General features: G+C 32.2%; 1 protein-coding gene across 5 annotated transcripts; it reads right to left on the bottom strand.

Annotated features, from left to right (window-relative positions):
- Positions 1–1709: 1709 nt before the first annotated feature.
- On the bottom strand, positions 1710–14884 carry LOC106669985 (casein kinase II subunit alpha-like). 5 transcript variants are annotated; one of them, XM_014399934.2, is made up of 10 exons: positions 14620–14884; positions 8842–9085; positions 6189–6381; positions 6015–6126; positions 5080–5292; positions 4818–5012; positions 4557–4759; positions 4346–4494; positions 3544–3648; positions 1710–1956 (listed from the first exon to the last, which is right to left on the bottom strand). In XM_014399934.2, the coding sequence occupies exons 3-10, from the start codon at positions 6272–6274 to the stop codon at positions 1931–1933; spliced, it is 1089 nt and encodes a 362-aa protein (XP_014255420.1). In that variant the 5' UTR covers positions 6275–6381; positions 8842–9085; positions 14620–14884; the 3' UTR covers positions 1710–1930. The 5 variants fall into 5 exon arrangements, with proteins under 5 accessions (XP_014255420.1, XP_014255415.1, XP_014255418.1 ...); XM_014399929.2 differs by having other exon boundaries at positions 6208–6381; XM_014399932.2 differs by lacking the exon at positions 8842–9085 and having other exon boundaries at positions 6208–6381; positions 14620–14871.
- Positions 14885–19960: the final 5076 nt, after the last annotated feature.

Genomic DNA, 19960 nt, shown 5'->3' with positions numbered 1-19960 from the left:
TGGTATTACTATTTGAAAAATATTGTTTTTATTTGTAAAAATATTTTAATTTTGTATTTTTGTTTCCATACATTTTTTAAAACAATACACCTACAGAAATGTAAATAATTACAGCAAAAAATGGGCTGGTGGTAACTTTGCAGCCACTCGAAGATAAAAACCAAGGAAAATTGCGAATAAAAAATAAATAAATAAAAAGAAAACCCATTTCCAATAAAATTCTATATTTATTACCTTAAAATATTGTTATCTTACATTTAAAATCTTAACTTTTTTAAGCTGTATTAACAAGGTCTGCATCTTTGGATATATTCTCAACTTAAATTAAGTTTGTACTTATTACATTTCAGAAATGTAGTTGTTAAATATTGTAGAAAAGAGCCAATTTAATCAATTTCGCCCTTCAAGTATGGTACAAAACAAACAGGGGTCGTAAACTACTTTAAAAAAAACTTAATATTGATGGCTTGAAAATAATTTAATATGTATTATTATTTTGTTTAATTTGGTCGTTTTCTCGAGATATTGTAGAGTGAATATAAAATCCTCGGGATTTTTTTTAGATCACTGAGACAGGAAAAAGAAGAAAAACGACCCAATCTAAAGCGTTCTTAATTTTTTATTTTATTAAGGATAAAATCCATCGGATTTTCTTAAGTCATTGTAGTTTAAAAGGACAGAAAAAAATGCCAATGACTTTTAACTACCCAATGGTAACAACCACCTTGTAAATACTCGTTAAAAAAGAATGGACTACTTACAAAACAACTTGCATGATTATGAGCACACATTTAAAGATTGATGTGTTCTGCGAGTATTAATCTTTTAAGATTATCCAACTTTTGGAAAAGAAAACGTAAGAGTATCCAGGGGAGTTACCATTTTAAACGTTACGGAAATAAAAACAACCTCAAGAATGAAATTTTCACACTCCTGCTATGTTCAAGGGGAGTCACTGAAAAATTACCATATTTAATCATTTTTCGACGCAAATTTTGAATGAACATCTCACTCATTAGGTAGATTATGATTAAAAAAAAAAAAAAAAAAAAAAAAACTGTTTTGCCTTATGTCGTAAGACATTTTTCAAAGTGTTAGGGCTTGTTATGATATTAAATAGGAACATCCATTTTGAGTTATGGTAAACTGGTTTGCTCAATTTGTCTATAAAGATATAGTTGTTTTTATGTATTATTTTAAAAATGAATGATCTTTTCGTTATAAGAACTGAAAAATTTCATAGGCTTTCAAGTTGAATAAAACACAATAAAATCATATAAATTTTTTTACGTCCAATAAAAATGTGGAATAATGCTTTTTTAATTTTGAGTTATGGTAAACTGGTTCGATGAATCTGGCTATAAAGATATCATTTTTTATATATTATTATTATTATTAATAATATTATTATTTTAAAACTGAATAATCTTCTCGTTATAAGAACTGAAAAATTTCATAGGCTTTCAAGTCGAATAAAACACAATAAAATCATATAAAATTTTTACGTCCAATAAAAATGTGGAATATTGCTTTTTTTTAATTTGTCTAATTTTAAATCTTATTAAAAAAAGTAATACTAATCATAAATGCACAATGTATTCAAAATAATAAACTAATTACAACTCTTTTAAAGAATGTCTGAAAATTTAAAAAATCATAAGTCCATATTTTTCTTTATATATGAGATAAAATAAATGAAATTAAATAAATACAATTTACCAACAGTATGTTTAAAGACGTTTAAAAATAACTGATACAGAGTTCATTTTCTTTCCTTTATACGATACTTTCGTTTATTTACACATTTGTTTAAGGAAGGTGTATAGTTTTTTCTTGAATAATTTTTTGTTTGTTTAATTTTTATGAGCTGAATTTTTCACTCTCACTTGTCACAAAATGAGCCTTCACTTCCTAATTATTGTTCTTTTTCTCATGACAACGTACCTGTTGCATTGCCTGTAACAAAAAATTTAAAAGAAAATCAAATAAACATGTCAATCTACCAGTTTAAGAATTATTTTCATGGTTATAAATAATCTTTTTATCTTATCTTTCATAATCCATGTGTACAATCCATAACTTTTTCTGCAAAAATTTAACCCTTTTTCACATAAAATCCATCTTTAAAAAAAGTTCAAATTGGCTCCTTTTTTTCAAAATGTCATTTTTAACTTCAAATTGACTTATTTTAAAATTCACCTTTTTAACTTTAATTTAAATTGATATTTTTAAAATGTTCAAATTGGCCTTTTTTTAAATGTCATATTGACTTTTTAAAAATTTCAAAATGACCTTTTTATAACATCAAATTAACCCTTCTTATTAATTTCATTGTTAACCTTTTCTTTATTTCAAATTAACTATTTTTAAACTTAAAATTGGGGGCCCTGGTAGCTGAGTGGTTAGCGTGAGAGGCTCGTAGATCCTGCGGTCGTGGGTTCGATTCCCACCGTCGCCTCTGGCCTTTTTTCACGCTACCCTTCCCCCCCCCAAAAAAAACAACGAATACGCATAATAACATTTCATTGGCTAATATGCTCAGAACATAAAGCCATTAAAAAAAACCTTCAAATTATCCTTTTTTATTTGAAATTAAATATTAAATATTTTTAAATTTAAAATTAACCTCTTTTTTTAGATAAATTATAAATATTAAATAAATTCAGTTTATAAATATTAAATATAAATTGTAAATTTTTAGATAAAATAAAATTACCTTTTTTATGTAATCCAAATTAACAATTTTTTTACTTTAAATTAACTCTTTCTTTAAAATAATTTAAAAAAAAGTGAGTTTGTATGAAATAAAAATTCCTGTAAATATCTTTTTTCCATCAAATTAACCCTTTATTAATTTAAACCCTTTATTTAATAAGATTATTCTTTTGAAAAATTTTTAAAATATAAATTAAATAAAAATTTAAATAAAATTGGTTCCTATCTAAGGATATCTATATATATCTATCTAAAATACTAATAAAAATTGATTACTTAATAAAAGAATTTCATTTGTATATCAAAAGAATTATTCATTTGTATATCAATTTATATAACTATAATTTTAATTGTAATTCATTTTAATATGGTTTTCAAGAGGCCAATTATTTTATAAAACAATAGAAAAATTCTTAATTTTTATATTTAATTACATATAATTTTATTTTGTACTTATAATTGATTTTCATATGGCCCTTTAAGAACCCCATTGTTTTCTAATAAACAAAAATCACAAATATACAAGAATTTAACTTTACACGATTATATTTCATACCATCTTCTCAGTTTTTTTAATACTTTAAAGAGAGGTTGAATTTGAATTTAAACAACAAAAATTAAAACGGGTTAAATGGACAGAAAAAGGTATACATAGGGTTTGTTTTTAATTTAGGTTTTACATTACAAAATTGGTTGTTTACCATATAATTTGTTTTAACTAAAAAATTGCACCAGTCATCCATTTTATTAGGCATTTACTCAGTGCATAGAAAAATGCACCACCCATCTTGTATATATTACACAGGTCGATTATTAATAATAAATTACCTGACGTGCCAGAAGTAGAATTGTTTTGACTTGGTGAAACTCCTGGGCCCCTTGTAGAATTGTTTTGACTCGGGGAGACTCCTGGGCCCCTTTCTCTTAATGCACCTACAAACAACAGTCTTACAAATAATACACAAAAGATCCAAAATCACGCTTTTATTTCCTGAATAGAAAAACATAAAGGCGAAGATTTATATTTTATTTGATATATTTATGATTGATTTATTACAAATGCAGTCAAAAATAGCAACCAAGCTATGTAAGAAAAGTAGGGTTTTTTTTTTTTTTTAAATTGTGGAATTGTTTTTTGTTTACGTATGTTTGATCTTGAAGGAGTGAGGAAGGAAGTAGTGATAGAAATTCATTTTTCTACTAGGAGTCGGCTTCTTTACAATGAAAGTGACCGACAATAGAAAAAAAAAATATATATATACATGCATATATAATGACTGTTTTATATGTTGTATTATATGTTTTGTATGATGTGATGATATATGTATGTTATTGATATTGAATTTGATTAATGATATTAGCATAGCTGCATGATGATGATGAAACGACCCAGCCCCAAAAATATCTCTTTCTATAAAAATTTGTATCTAAGGGCTTTAAAGGATCCTTAAAACCAATTCTAACTTTTTTATTGTTTCAATAATCGTTTCCCCCCCTTGAAATTTTAATGCATTTGCCTAAGATTTTTTCTCAAATATCATAAAAATGGCTTTAATTTTTTGACCCCACAGATCAACGGGAGACTTTAGAGGGCTTTAGAACCACTTTTTTTTTTTGTATAATACAATACCAAAATATTGATGCTCCATGGCCTGTTTTGCTGTAAGCCTTTCATAATGATCGTATCGTAGTAATTTGTCTAGAAAATCTAAAGCCTCAGGCGAGACAAGGTGTTGGTTTTCATTATGAACAAATCGTTCCCATCGTTTCTTTGAGTGTCTATAAACATTTTACCATATTATTGACATTGAAAAAAGTCTATGGTTAAAATTATCACCTACCTGCCCAAAATGTCAGTAAAACGAGGATCTAATACTATGTGATACTTGTCAAGGTATTCAAAAAGTTCTTCAGTACCGAGAACTTTTGCTATTCTGACTAATTGGTCATAATTGTCATGCCCGTGGAAAAATGGTTCCTTTCTGAAAATCATACTCGCAAGCATGCATCCTAAAGACCACATATCCAAGGAATAATCGTACATCTATAAGAAAAAAGGATTAATTTGATTGAAGTAATCAACAAAATACTTGATATTTTACCTGATAATCGACAAGCAACTCAGGGCCTTTGAAGTAGCGAGATGCAACTCTTACATTATAAACTTGTCCTGGATGGTAGAACTCAGCTAAGCCCCAGTCAATTAGACGCAATTTCATATTACTATGATCGATCATTACATTGTGCGGCTTTACATCTCTATGCATTATACCCATACTGTGACAATAATCTAACGCCTGAAAATATATCAAAACTTAATAAAACTGATGACAAAAATATTAAAAAATTTACAAATATACTTACTTTTAAAAGCTCATACAAGTAGTAACGAATATCGTGATCATTGAGAGTTTGATAAAGTTGTTTGAAATCGGTGTTGTTTACGTGTTCAAAAATCAAAGCTGGTGTCCTCGATATCGGATCTTTTACGACACCTAGTAAATTAATTATGTTCTTACCACCTCTTAGATTTTCTAAAATTTTGATTTCCCGTTTTATTTTCTTCTTTTTAACCGGCTAAAAAACATACAAAACAGGTTTACATATAGCTGTTGGTCCAGTAGGTTTCCTTTTTATTTTAATTTTTTGTTTTAAAAATATTAAAACTATCTCCCCCTTCGTCTAAGACGATTTGACCGTGGTTGTGAATGATGGTTACAGTCTGATGGAAACATCTAATAATTTAAAATTTAAAAAATTTAATCTGATCAAAGCTAGCTATTTGAAAATACACATAAAGCAATAAATGTCCATAGGAGATAGGGTTAGCACTGACAAGAATTTTCCACAGACTTCTCGGCACCTAAATATATTTAATTGCTTATCGTTAAGAGTACTCAAAAAAAGAGACTGCTTTTTCCTTTTCTTTATAAATTGCTTTGAATATTACATAAAATGAAATAAATTAAGGGAAAAATTGTGATGTTTCTATTGAAGAATTACAGCTGGATAGGCAGTTTAAGGATTTGTGGTCTTTTAATTAATTATCTTATGCAAAAAGAAAGATAAGTAAAATTATTAAATGCTTAAAATATAGTATTGTAAAATCATATAGTATTTAAACTGGAATATCAATTTTCACCCCTGCAGGTCAGCCTGGAATAGTTTGGCTCTCATTACACATGTACTTTAATAGTTCAAAGTATTCATAAGAAAAGCTATTATATTATTTACCCATAACAAAATCAATAATAATAATTATTACATCTTTTCTGTCATATCGACTTGACAATACATACCTTTAATATTTTAACCACACACTTCTCATCCGTCCTAGTGTTTAGAGCTTCGAATACTTCGCTATACTTTCCTCTTCCGAGTTTCTTAACTAATTGATAATCTTCCTGAACTCTACAAATAACATGGAATTTAATGGAGAGATTTTTTTGCCAGACAATAAAATCACTTTGTACTTTGCACAAGGAAATTTACCCCCATTCGACAACATATGATTCATAATCCCAATATCCTCTATGTTTAAGGGAATTAACATCGGCATAAACTCGGGCCATGCTAGCCAAAGCCATTTGGACAGTTTGTTTTTGTTTGTTTTTTTAGTAGAAGACAATATCACAGACACTTTACAATTTAGTTCAACAAAAACTCCTGCAAACAATAAAATGTATGAAAAATCATTGTAAGCTGTATAGGACAAAAATATAAATAAGCACAAATGTTCTTTTGGAATTATGAAAACTACAGAAATAAATAACATTTGATTAAATAAAATAGACAAATAGAATTTACATCCAAATACTACTTCTCATTTGTTTTAATTATCTAAAATAAATACTGTTTGATTTTTGTCTAACCAGACAAGGACAATTTGTTGCCTTTAGGATTAGTCAACACAAACAATAAATAAAGCAAAGTTAAAAAAAGAAAACCAACACCCAAGAATATTTTATGGGTAAACCATTACATAAAGTGATGAAACTTTTACACTAAAATCCCATCTAATGGTGAACTGTGTCACAATATATGCATAACCAGTTAAAAATCAGTTCACATTAAGCAAACATTATGTTTGTCATAGGTGGGCAATTAATGGTAAACGCTCAGTATATCAGTCCTATGTAAAGAGATCGCAATTCCTATGTAATGCGAAAGCCACAGGTATTATACATGAAAGAACATGTATTGAATAATAATAATATAGGCATGACACAAAGGGAGGGGAGTTAAGGGACTAATATATGAATTAACTAATAAAATGGATTTGTTTTTGGATTGTTTTTCACACTGCTGGGTAGTGTGCTTAGGGTAAGGTTTTTTATGTCACATTGATTGAAAAAGTTATGAAAATGAAAAAGAATTCTCATAACGACCTGGCTGTTTCAATGTTCAAAAAAATACCTATACTTCCCGAAATAAATTTAAAAAAGGAAGAAAAAAAGGAAAGGTCAGGCAGGGTTGGGGTTAGGACTGTTTTTGATGTGATACACTGTTACGATATCCCCCTGATATAATGTATGTGAAGAGGGCTCAAGAAAAGAGTTGAAAAAGTTATTAAAAAAAAAAAGACGTCAAAATGATTTGGCTTTTTCAATGTTTAAAAAATACTATGCTCAATGGAATAAATTTAAAAAAAGTTTAATACAATTACTAATGTATAAGTTAACTTTAAGTTGGGGTTAGGGTTAGGATTCATGCTTCAATGTTTTTGATGTGATACATTGTTAGGATAGGATATCCCCCCTGATATAATGTACCTGCACTGAATAGGGCTCAATTAAAGAGTTGAAAAAGTTAAGATCTGGCTGTTTCTATGTTCAAAAAAACGCCTATACTTCTCTAAATAAATTTAAAGAAGTATTAATTAATAAAATTAAGTAATTAATGCATGAGCTATCTTTTAAGTTAGCTTTTAGTCTAAGAATAGGGTTAGTGTTAAGGTAAGATTAGGTTAGGTAGTTCTAAGGTAAGTGAAGGTACGTATGATTGAGTTAGAAATTGTTAGGCTAGAGTAAGGGTATGTTTGGATGATTGTGGCCAACTTTTGGAATGTCAGTAAGAACTAGCCAAAGAAATATGTTTGCAGCAGAAGCAGAATTTTTTTTTAACGGTTTCAAATTTGTTCTAAAAAACAATCATAAAGATATTTTTAAAAAATTGTTATAAATATAAACCGTTCAATCTATAAGAAATTAAAATATAATAAATATAGAATAAATATAAAAAAATATTTATTTAAAAATATTATTTTGGGCTGGTACAAAAATAATGTAGGTTTTGAAAAGGAAGTCAATTTTTCTTCAATAAACGTTTAGAGTTGGTTGTCGGTCACAAAGGAAGGCTAACCGCAACCTTCCCTGCATTCAAGATCTATATCTCCAAGAAGAAATCTTTGAAACCATCGCTGCACCATTCATTCGCTAATGCTTCATTCCGCGCAAACTGTATTGATGTTGTGTGGTTTGGGCCGCAAATGCCCAAGTTTAAATTCGTACAAATAAATTTGACAAAAATCTATAGTTTGGACATATTTAATTTCGCAGGTCCTCACTTTTATAAAATTCAATATAAACTAAAATTTTTTGTATAAAAGATAACAGTTAAAAGTGTTTATTATAATATGAGTTAACAATAAAATTGTTTACATGACAAGCACCTGCGAAAATAAAACAAATTTTCAAAACCTGCATTAATACTTTTGCACCAACCCAATACAAGTTGTAATTGATAATTCAAATTATTTTATATTTCCTGGTTATATAAATAACTCAGAATATGGAAAAATAAAATAAACAGGACAAATTTATTGCTGATATTTTTTCAGTTCTAACACTTGATCCAAATTATAGATAAATTTTATTTATTAAAAAAAAAAAAGACACATTGTAATACTGTTACATTTTATTATCTATGTGATTATTATTGTTCTTTCTATGGTTCAATTCATTTTTTTAAATTTTTATTTTTTAACAGAGAATATTGCATATTCCACCTCAAATATTCACACACAACTGGTCCCTTTTACCCCTTTTATTCGCACAAACCATTATACTTACTTTAAATTTGTTTTATACAGATTTAAATCGTTTGTTATTAAGAGGCTATCGCTACCTAAATTGTTCGCGTGAAATCCTCTAATCAAAAGAGGCACATGTTTTCAAGTTCCAATCCAATATTTTTCTTTCTCGGGGTTTGTACATTGGAATCCTAGATAATAATATTTATTCACACCAGTTTGTTTGTTCCCCGTTATTGTAGAACTCTTGATATAACAAGGGTGAGAAAGAAAGGGTCATTCTCCGGTAAGTCATATCAAGACTGGTTTTGACTGCGCAATCATCATCAGTTTAAGTATCTACAAAATAATCAAGTATAGTACGGACATTCAATTTGTAAACTTTTAAAACAAAAAAATGTGAAACAAAAAGCATATACATTTAAAACGCATTCTAAACCCACACTAAGCTGACGAATTTGAGGGACAAAAAAATAAAATAAAAACGGAGTTCAGAAAAGGTTTTCAGTGTTTCTCCGTTAAGTAAATTTTATTCCAATTATGTTGATTTGTAACATAATTCAAAAAGTGAAAAGATCTGCCAAATAAATTATTATAGCTCAATGACAAGAAATAGGTAACATTTAAAGATTGACCTAAGCCAACATTAATTACTGTTCTGTCCGAGCCAATATTTATAACCTAAAATGAACATACAAACGTCAAGACTTAATCAAGAAGATAAACCGGTACAGTCACGAGTCATGGCACCCTACATAATCTGGTGGGATATCAAGAGTCAAAATAAGAGAGAATTAATAGAATAGGACAATCGGGCACAATCAAGCACATCCTACATGTATTTTTATAATTTAAATAATGCTTATAAATCCCAGGCCCTGAAGCCAAACTCAATAAAGATCGAAATGTTGGAACAATAAAGAAAATGTTTTTCTAAACCTACATCACACAAGACTGCATCTCACGATCTTTTAATAATTATTACTTCACTAAATAGTACATTTAATGCTTATAGTAAACAATCATCAGGAGATTCGAGGCAAACAGCGAAAGACGCTCATAATAAAGCACTTCCCATCTAATCCCACCCAAATACAAAACCTCTTGGCATACAATCCGATTTTGAAGTTGTTAACAATATGTCATGCCATTTTCCCCTGGATTTTCCTCTGAATAACGTAAAGTACTAAATTTTCATCCCCTGTTATCAATCTTTTTTTAAATGGTTTGTTTTGTGTACAAGGTGTTTTTAGGAGGGAATGTACATCAAAATGGGGTAGACCAATGAATTCTTCTGAATCAGCATATAAGGAACCCACATATCGTGCTGATAAACATATCCGGTTGTTTTTAATGCTTTTAGATGTGTCAAACGAGATGTGTTAAGTGTCTCATGTGACAAAAGTTTCAATTTGGTCATCATCAACGTTGTAAGGATGACCAGAATGCTTTGCATCTTCCAAACCAAAATTTTTTGCTACTGAACCAAGCAAACGAACGCTGCTATCTCCAAATGCGTCATCACCTTCTACATCACAAATCTTCTTAACAATCTAAATCAAATCACTAAAAAATGTTACCTACTTCTGTTATTTTCTGCAACGTAGAAATGTACTTGTTTAAAAGATTGTGCATAACCAGAGAGATAAGAGTTATACTGCAATTACACGAGTCAAGGAATTTAATTTTTATCAAGCATTCTAAATGATTTTTTTAAAGATAAATTTGTTATTTTCAGTCTCACTGTGAACAAACCATTGCCTGGTTAAGTTTTTCATGGTTCTTTTCCTTCCTGGCCATTACCAAAAATGACTGGGAGAGAAAAATGTCAAAGGCTGAGAAGTTGTGAATTGTCCACATTATAAGAGACTTGTTCATTGGAAAATGTATAAAAATTGTGTATATGACTTGTAGGTAGAAATATTATTCTTAACGATTATTTAGAGATCGTGAGATGCGGTCTGGTATGATGTACGTTTTGATCTTTACTGAGATCATCTTCAGGGCCTGGGATTTATAAACATTGTTTAAATTACACAAATACATATAAGATATGACTATGAATTTAGACAATGATGTACACAACATAGAAATTTTAGGTTTGATAAGTATTTATACTCATTCAAAGTGTGTGTTTTTTGTGTAGATGTGTCGTGTTGAGAGTGTTAGTGAGATATTGTTTTTTGTTTATGTATGTTTGATCTTGAAGGAGTGGGGAAGGAAGTTGGGATAGAAATTCATTTTTCTATCAGGAGTCAGCTTCTTTGAGGTGAAAAGGACCGACAATGGAAAAAAGGGGAAATGGTTTGTTGTTCGAGCCTGGTTAGCCTTTCAGGATTATTACAGATGGGATTATTAGGTCAAGGAGAGACAAATTGTTAAAGATTTAGACTATCTAGAATTGTTTGATGTGTGGAGTGTATTGATTGTTTTATGTTACAATTTGTTTTGAGTGTTATATGTATGTTACTGATATTGAATTTGATTTATGATATTCGCGTAGCCGCGGATGCGTTTACACGTTCTGTAATTGATGCTGTGTTTATCTCTGTTGATTTAAACCACTTCTAAAAAATTACGTTTATGTTTTTGTTCTGTGTTTAACATTTTTGTGTTGTTGAAATCGAAATTGTGTTGTTGTTCAAAATGGTAGGTAACCAGTGCTGTAGGATTTTGTTTGGGTTTTTTACAATCATAGATATGTTGTTTTACCCTCTTATCCAGATGGGATGTAGTTCTGAAGTATGTTGCTGGAGAATTTATACAAATGATTGTGTAAATTACATCAGACTTATTTGTTACTGGTGTGGGATCTTTAATTTTGGAAAAAAGGTTGTGAAGAGTTTTATAGTTTTTGAAGGCTATTTTAAAGTTATCAGAAGAGAGAAATGTGTTTAATTTGTGCGATAGGCGGTGAACGAATGTTGATTATGTGTTTAGGGTAGTGATTGTTATGTAGCATATGTTTGTGGTCTTGTGGGGAAAAAATTCATGGTTTAGGGTAATAATTCTGTGAAGTAGCCCATTGGCTGTGTTTATTATTGTATAAAGGGAAGGGGATAGTGTGATGTAAAGAAGTTGAGATAGCTATCTGTGTTTCTTGGGTTTGATACCAATTTGTGATTAATGTGCTATTACTGTTAGTTCTGCCTGTAATGAACCTTTTTGCATGCCTTTGGACACTAATTTTCTCTTTCTCATGGCTTTGTACGACTGACTTTTTCTCTGACAGAAAGAAATCAGCTGACTAACTGAACCAAGAGCTGACCAGGAGAGGGAATATCTGAGACAACTAACAGTTGTAGTTTTTCTTTGTAATATATTGTTTTAGTAGTGTTGACAGTCATGAGGGATGTTTCATTATTTAACTGTCCATTTCTGAAGAATAACGAGGATGGAAGGCTTACACTAATGAAGTATTGTAATAGCAAGTGTAGAATTGTACTTCTTTCATGGATGATTTCAGGATGTTTGAACCAAGGAATTTAATTTTCTCCAAGTATTCTAAATAATTTAACAAAATACATAAAGAAGGGTTTTTTGGTCCCTTGTAGACACACTGTTTCCTAGATAAATTTTTCATGGTTCTTTTCCTTTCTGGCAATCACTGCAATTGACCGGGAGTGGGAAAAGGTAAAGGCAGAAAGGGTTGTGAGTTGTACACATATCGTTGACACCATGTTAAAGTGACGAATGTGAAAAGTGGAGACAATCCATATTCGTCACTTTAACATGGTGTCAACGATATATGATAATTATTAGTGTCTGTTTGGGGAAGTTCTGATCAATAAGGAAGATGGGAAGCTTTCTTTCAATTAAGGTTTAGTTTAGACCTAGTCGGACCGCTTACAACCTTGTGCACAGTGTCCAATAATGGTTTATTGTGCAATTTTTTTTTAACTTTTTTGTTTTCTTTACGAGGGTTCTCAACAGCAAAGGTCATATCAACCCTCGGGGTGCCAGTGTTTTTGGAAAAAAGCCCACTTGTAAGAATGTCAGGTTTGAACGGAGGGCCACTGGATTCGAACCTGGGACGTTTACCATACAGTGATGAGAGTCATGTCCATGCCTTAAGCCTGCACTCCACCTGGCCTGCATGGCGTGACGTCCAACAGTCGGCCGACTTGTGGTGTCGGTGACGGAGGACCCCACTTGCCCATACTGTGTTTGTACTTGTCCAGTTTAGTAGCTTCAAAGCTACATCGTTCAAAGCTTAGAGTTTTGTTCAGAAAAAATGTTAAGAAGTTGTAAAAATAGAGAATTAGAGAGAGTAGCACTTGCTTTACAGGAAGATGTTAAATGGCAAAGAAATCATCGGAGAAGGAAAATGTGGATTCACAATGCAAGGAAAAAAGATTTGTTGAAAGGGAATTAATTTATTTAATTAAATTATTCTGTCTTTATATTCCATATTTCTGTGTTTTTCATTGGACGGAACACAGGAAACTTTCTTTTCTGACCTCCTCAATTAGTTTCTTTGCGTCCATTTTACGAAATGTAATTGTACTAAGATTATAAAAAGACAATCGACAATAAATAGATAAAAGAAATATTAAAAAATAAACTCTACACTGCATCTCACACGATCCAAAACTAAACCAAATTAGTTAGGGCACGGTGCGGAGATGTGGGGACTAGTCAGCTCACTTCCATTGTCCTAATCGCTCTCCGTGTGATGCCAGACAGATGGCCGTCACGCGGTACTGTCATATGGGGTCCTGCCTTTAATCATTGCAACCACCGACACAGTACTTAGCCGTCTAGAGCTGTTTAAAGCTTTTTATCATATATCAAAGCTTTAAAGCTCCTGTATCCTTCAGGCCCGGCGTTTCCCTTCCCCAGGAGTAGGAATCTCAGCCTGCAGTACTTTCATCAGTAAAGTAAACGGAACAATGCCGGGGAAAATGTAACTGTCCGATCATGAGGGATTATGAATGTCCATTTGGGGGAAGTTCGACTATATAAACCTTTTTTTATGCTGTAGAATAAGAAAGATGGGAGACTTTAGTGATGTATATAGCAAGTGTAGAATTGTACTTTTTTCTTGGATGATTTGATAGAGGGATGTTTGAACCAAGGAATTTAATTTTTATCACGCATTCTAAATGATTTTAAAAAGTAAATAGTTGACAAACCGTTCCCTAGATAAGTTTTTCAATATTATTTTATTTTCTGTGCGTGTAGATGCTTGAACGTTTTTATAAAACCAATTACGCATTGTAACCATTTGGAGACGGCCTTCTCACGTAAGAGTCGTCCAATTAGGATTTTGACTGGCCGCAATTGCCACAATTTGCGAAATGCGCCGTCCTCAGAGTGAAAAGGCCGGGTTCTGCGAGACGGTCGACAAACGCTCTGAGATTTTTAACACGTGGTCCAAGCCGACAGGGTCGTTGAAAAGGACCCCGTCGAAATCCTTCAATAGTAAATAACAGACGGAATCGGTTAAAAATAATCGAGTGGACTGTCGAAGAGGGCACGAGGCTCCAGGCTCGACGGGGCGGAATAACAATAACAGAAAAAGGCGAGACGGTGAGGCGTTTGGCTCGATAAAATAGACATTCTAAGAAGAAGAAAAAATCTTTAAATATTTAAACCTTTAAATATTAACATTAATAAACGGCTTAGCCCGTAAAGAAATAAACTTTTACGGTTCGAACCGAGATAACCTATCGAGAAGTAAAAAAAAATCTGTTTTTCAAGTCTTCCGGGTGTGTTGTATCGAAGACGAGTTGAAATATTAAAAAAATATAAAAAAAACAAAGCCAGATGTAAATATAAACTCAATATAGAGATAATAAACCCGATGAGGATGCCGTAGATGAGGGCTGTCAAAAAAAAAGGCGAGAGCGCTCCGTGTTTAAAACACTTACCTCGAATAACGCTCCATTCCAGTTTTATTGGGATTCCGAGCCCATCGTCGATCGCGTCGGATGGAAGGCGGAAATTGGGACGTTGAGACGGATTTCCTCGGTTCGAATGGTTGAAGAGGCTGAGAGTCGACCGCCGCCGGCAGGGCTTGAGCGTAGATTTCAAAGATCTCTCACTCTACGAGTTTGAGTCTGAGTCTGTGTCTGACCTTCGTTTACGAATACGGCGACGAGTCGAGACTCGAGTACGGGCAAAATAAAGTAGAAAAAAAAATACTCAACCTGAGCGACTCCTCGGGGCCTCGAGCCACAACTACGCCGCTCCATTTTCCCGCTTATTTTTAAATATTTATTCACTTTTTTTCTCTTATTAAAAAAATACGGCATGCAGTACATTTTGCAATTTAAAAAATACAAATTTCTCCACAACTTATATTATACATTTCTAAGAAGAAAAATTAGTTGAGAAGTTGTACAAAATAATAATTTAAAAAAAAACCGAAGAAAAATACAAAAAATACAGTACAAAAATAATCATAAACATTAAATTATTATAATTATATAATAAGCAAACAGAACAAATTTCATATTCCGTTAAGCAGTGATGTTAAAACTTTCAATTATACTTTTTAAAAAATAATAGTAAAATCTTACTACAGTGCTCTCTACTTAATTTGAACTTTGGTACTCAGAACATTCCAGTAATCCAAAATGGAGGGAGAGAGAGAGAGAGAGAGAGAGAGAGAGTGTGTGTGTGTGTGTGACTAACAAAGAGTGAGTGAGTGAATGAGTGAGAAAGAGAATAGGATTGAGAGAGAGAGAGATACTGACTGAGTGAATAAGTGAGTGAGATGAGTAAGAGTGAGAGCGGTCATGCAAAAGACCAATACCAGGTTAGACTATACGAATTTCTTTTGTTCTGTGAAGCCCTCACCTCAGTCATATTTTCTAATGTTATTTATTCCTATCACTCTAATATTTATTTACTTACTATTTAATAAACTCTTACTGAAAGGGAAGAGGTCCTTGAGTGAGAGACAGTGAGTGTGTGTGTGTGTGTGTGTGTGTGTGTGTGTGTGTGTGTGTTTGTGAGAGAGAGAGGCAATTCTTCTTCCTTTCCTTCTGCTGTATTTAATATCAGCACAAGGACAGTGACAGGTGGTAGCTATACAGTGATGTAAGATGAACAAGTATCCTAACAGCCTAAGGAGCTTATTGAAATTAACTCAAAGCTAAACTTATGCACACCTTACTCATAAAACATACATTTTCCTGGTGAAAGTAGTGCAAACTAGAGAGGGATAGAGATGAAGAGGGAAGGAAAAAGAATGAGTGAGTGAGTAGATGAGTTAGTGAGAGAAAAAAAGAGAGAGAGAGAGAGAGAGAGAGAGAGAAGAGTGAGAGGGAGAGAGAGAAAGAGAGAATTCGAATGAGAGAGAGAGAGAGAGTGAGTGAAGAGATAGAGATAGAGATAGAGAGAGAGAGAGAGAGAGAGAGAGAGAGAGAGAGATTTTGAATGAGAGAGGGTGAGTGAGGTGAGAGAGAGAGAAAAAAAAGAGAGAGGCAGAGAGTGAATGAGTGAGTGAGGCCAGTAAAAGGGAGAGGGATCATGTGAAAGACCAAAACCAGTTTAGACTATCCTAATTTTCATGAATTTCTTTTGTTCAGTGAAACCTCCACCACCCTTCACTATTAAAATAATGACTTTTTTTATTTTTTGGAGAAGATAGTTCTCACAGAAGTGTTAGCAGGAGAAAAACCCCGGCTGATCACTGGAAGGTCGCACTGGTGGATTTACAACCCTTTCTTACAATTCATGTCAATAGACATGTTTGTATCTTCTGCCTGATGATGAGTGAATGATGATTTATTACTCAAAATCATACTTCTGCGGTTAGAACTATTTTTTCCAAAAAGTGAATTGCTGTGCTTACCTCAACTCAAATCATTTCTATAAAAAAATTAAATGTTATATAAGTCTACATTTTTCATGTATTAAGTATAATTATACCCCTTAAAAATGAATGCAAAGATGAAAAAGAATGAAGAAAATGTTGAATGAATTCAAATTTATTTAAAACATTTAAATACAATCATAAATACCAACACTCCTTCCAAAAAAGAAAATCCTGTGAATTATTATTATTTTACTATGTTCATAAAACCAAATTTATTTCCAATATATGTACATGTAAGGGGGAGTAAAGCCCTATTTGTTCCTTTACAATAAAATAAATAAAAAACTGATTTTTTAATGAAAAATTTATGTATTCTAATAGTTTTATGTATGCAATAATAATAAAGTTTTTTTTGTCCCTATACCTACATGTATTTTTTTTAACACCCTAACACAAACCTTTCAGCAATCTGAATACCCCGTGCAATGATTAGTGCAGATTACTGAGAGAATACAGAATTCTGAATAGCTAGTAGGTATGATCTAATGGTTTGTAAAGACTTACTGAATATATCTATTTGCAGAAAATTTCTGAGTAAACTTATTAACTATTTTCTGGAGTCGGTTGATACCAGAATGAAGAAGATACGAGGAATGTGAGGAATGAAGAAAATAGAAGAAAGTCTTTGATTATGGAATGGAATTCAGTAATTTAGCTGAGAATGTAATTAAGGACAAAAAATTACACAGCTGCAAAGACATACTGACCAATTAGCCTAATGCGCTTGAGAGGCTAGTTGAAAAGTATGCAAGGGACAGCTCCGTAAAAGGAAAACCCTTTCACAAATACCAATACAACTACCAAAAAGGAGAATACTGTGAATCAGCATTACATCAAATAACTATAAATTATAGATGATTCACTGAACAATCAGGAAATAGATAGAAATAGAAACTTTCTTGGACATAGAAGGAGAATTTGATTATACTCATTTTCAAGTAATCGTCACGTCACTGAGAAAGTGAGGAACTGACAAATCTGCTGTATGTAGATGGATAGAATCAATGCTAAAAAGCAGATAAGTTCTGGCTTATACTTTCCTAGTTCCTTGGTTCAGAGCAATGGACTGTATCCTTCACCTAAGGAGTGCTAGGCCATTGTTGCTACAATTCCTTTCCTAGAGTTTTCTTTGTATCCCAGATTATGTTTCCATTGAGCGATTGATCTGTATTCAAAGATGGTGTGGGTGGCTGTTTCTTTGACCTCATTGTATAATCAATGTACAAATGAGGTCATCATTGAATATACCCACATTGTGTAGATGTTTTCTCAGATGCCAGTAAATAGTCCCTAGCATGTGTTGACAGAGAACATATTTATTGGTGCGAATGTGTGTGAGAGGACCAAAGGCGAAATATTGATACAATAGGTGTAAAGGGCGATGCAGGAATATCAAGTACTCCACCACCCTAACTGAGTGAATAGCATGTAAATAGGAAGGAATGTATTTAAGAGTGAGTGGGATTAGGGCTGAAATGGCTTAGCTGTTTATAGCCCCTGGAGTCCAACCTCGGTTGCTGTTTGTCCAAGACTACGTTTGACTGCAGACTGCCAACACTTGGGTGGTTGATTCTAGAGGCCTGTTGTTAATTTATTGTAAATTAGAAAAGTTGTACTTGTCAGTGAACTGCAAGAAGGGATAGGCTCAACTCTGTTCACCCGTGTGCAGATTCGAGTTTATATAAATCAGTAATCATTAAAAAATTAATTACAATTTAAAAGTTTTATACAATTAAATACCCTTAAAAACAAATGATTCTTCTATTATTCCTTCTTGATTTTGTTTTTGATTTGGCTCTTATATAAAATACCATATGATCAATAACTCAATCAAAGGCCAAGGGGAAAAAAGAAAGAATCATTCTGACTCGCCTGCAGGTAGGCCACACCAGGCCAAACACATGGGGATTTCCTCACGAAAGAAAGATCATGGTGATGCCCTTTATGCGGTGCTTTATGTAAAACACTTATTAACAGAGTACAAGGAATTACCATCACAAATAATAAGATGTGGCCTGTCTGCAGGCGTTAAACAACTTTTAAAGCACAGTAATGGTTATAATAAGATAGTAGATACCTGAAGGAGATAAACTTATATGGTCATATATAGAGAATCCTTTCATAAGCCACTATTTTTAATCCTTTTTATTAACATGAGTAATTAATTCACTAGGAACCAATTAAAATGATAAATAAATAAAGTGATTCTCGGTTGAAGATTTCATTTTTCCAAAAAACAATGTTTGCAAATAGTTTTTAGCTAACGACTTGAGAATGGTGGCTATAAATTAAAAATTGTTTGCACTGTTGAATTCAGCGACAAAAATCCTATCAAAGATTGTACATTAAGCACCAAGCATGACATCAAAATGGAGGTGAAGGAACTCTCTCCACAGGCAACATTTGAGGAAAATTGTCTTTATGCTACCATATAAAGATGATGGGCACGGACCTTTGTAAATTAAGAGTACTATCCCGTATAAAGGTACAGCAACTTCGGTAAGTTAATTTTCACACCAAGAGAGGGGATAAAGATGGTTCTGAATTTCAAGTCTAAACTAAAAAATTCAATGTTAAACGACCACCCTCCACTGAGTCAAGTTATTGAGAAAAGTGATCAAGAGGATAATTTTACAAGAAAAGGAGCTCTGGCAACACTCGAACCATTCTGCGCGACGTTAATACTGCCTTGGAAATTTTTAAGATGAGAAGTACCAAGCAATGACTCACTGGTCTGACTTTGAGAATTTCAGTAATACTTGTTATATTATCCGACTATGAAGATCTAGTACATTGCTGTTAATGACAATAGTCATGACACAAAGTCTTAAAGGCTTGCAGCGTAGTTATCAACAATGTGCTTACCTGATTAGTACTTTTGCACCAACTGTTTAATTAATAAATATATGGTGGATACTTGTACCTGTTGTAGTTCCCTAGTTCAGTGCAAACGACCCAATCCTTCTTCTCAGAAATATTAGGTCATTGAGTGTCGCTGCTACAATTTCATTCCCTGGGTTATTTTTGTTTTGTACCCTAGGTTATGTCTCCATTGAGCCATGATGATATGGGTGGCCATTTGTTCCTCCTCATTGCATAATCTGCTAATGAGATCATTGTTGAATATGCCCACGTGATGCAGATGTTTTCTCAGATGCCAAGTGACTGTTAATAGTCCTACTCCTCTGAGTTTGGCCATCTCCAATGCAGCAATGAGTTTGCCAGGAGAAAAAAGACGTTTCCAAATAACAGATTAATTAAATCCATCCTTTTTTGAAAATTCTATGTATATATATTTTATGAATATGGTAGGGAACATTAAGAGTTTCTAAAAGGATTCCTCCAATTAATTAATTCTTTACAGCCCAGTATAAATTTTACATTGG

Source organism: Cimex lectularius, unplaced genomic scaffold (assembly GCF_000648675.2).
Source record: "Cimex lectularius strain Harlan isolate CLEC.00 unplaced genomic scaffold, Clec_2.1 scaffold28, whole genome shotgun sequence".
Classification (NCBI taxonomy): Eukaryota; Metazoa; Arthropoda; class Insecta; order Hemiptera; family Cimicidae; genus Cimex; species Cimex lectularius.
Note: the sequence above shows the minus strand (reverse complement) of the source record. Positions and strands in the feature narration are given on the sequence as shown.

What these genes read in the sequence shown, in the direction of transcription:
- LOC106669985 (XM_014399929.2), bottom strand. Translation starts at nt 6,302, where the DNA reads ATGGCTTTGGCTAGCATGGCCCGAGTTTATGCCGATGTTAATTCCCTT. An exon ending in TCATATGTTGTCGAATGGGG is followed by an intron (nt 6,127 to 6,207) that starts GTAAATTTCCTT and finishes TGTTATTTGTAG; the next exon opens with AGTTCAGGAAGATTATCAAT. An exon ending in AGTTGCTTGTCGATTATCAG is followed by an intron (nt 4,760 to 4,817) that starts GTAAAATATCAA and finishes TTTTTCTTATAG; the next exon opens with ATGTACGATTATTCCTTGGA.